We start from the raw sequence: 595 nt of genomic DNA, 5'->3' as shown, positions 1-595 counted from the left end.
TACAACTGATGGTTGGCCAGTAGTTATTGGTGGTTGAGCAGTAGTTACAACTGATGTTTGGCCTTTTGTTGTTATACCTGTTGGATGAGCTGTAGTAATTACAGATGGTGGACCTGTTGTTACAACTGATGGCTGGCCAGTAGTTGGTGGTTGAGTAGTAGTTACAACTGATGGTTGACCTGCTGTAACTGTAGGTTGAGCCGTAGTAATAACTGATGGTTGGCCTGTGGTTACAGCTGATGGTTGACCTGTTGTTACACCTGCAGGTTCAGCTGTAGTAGCTTCAGACTGTTGGCTGGTTGTCACAATTGATGGTTGGCCAGTAGTTATTGATGGTTGAGCTGTAGTAACAACTGATGGTTGACTTGTTGTTATACCTGTTGGTAAAGCTGTAGTAACAACTGATGGTTGACCTGTTGTTACAAATGATGGTTGACCTGTTGTAACTGTAGGCTGACTGGTAGTTACACCAGATGGTTGGCCTGTTGTTACAACTGATGGTTGACCTGTTGTTATACCTGTAGTAACTTCAGATGGTTGGCCTGTTGTCACAACTGATGGTTGGCCAGTCGTTATTGGGGGTTGAGCAGTAGTT

The 595-nt window shown here is 44.2% G+C and overlaps 1 protein-coding gene across 1 annotated transcript; it reads right to left on the bottom strand.

Moving 5' to 3' along the window:
• Positions 1–6: 6 nt before the first annotated feature.
• On the bottom strand, positions 7–591 carry LOC117121127 (mucin-2-like; the record flags this gene model as incomplete). The annotated part of the gene is made up of 1 exon (XM_033266228.1): positions 7–591. A coding segment is annotated over one exon (585 nt), but the record flags the coding sequence as incomplete, so codon positions are not given.
• Between the last annotated feature and the right edge of the window lie 4 nt (positions 592–595).

This window comes from Anneissia japonica, unplaced genomic scaffold (genome assembly GCF_011630105.1).
Source record: "Anneissia japonica isolate Jap-2015-1 unplaced genomic scaffold, ASM1163010v1 scaffold241801_len627_cov90, whole genome shotgun sequence".
NCBI lineage: Eukaryota > Metazoa > Echinodermata > Crinoidea > Comatulida > Comatulidae > Anneissia > Anneissia japonica.
The sequence above is the reverse complement of the archived record's forward strand: the minus strand, read 5'-3'. Positions and strand labels throughout refer to the sequence as shown.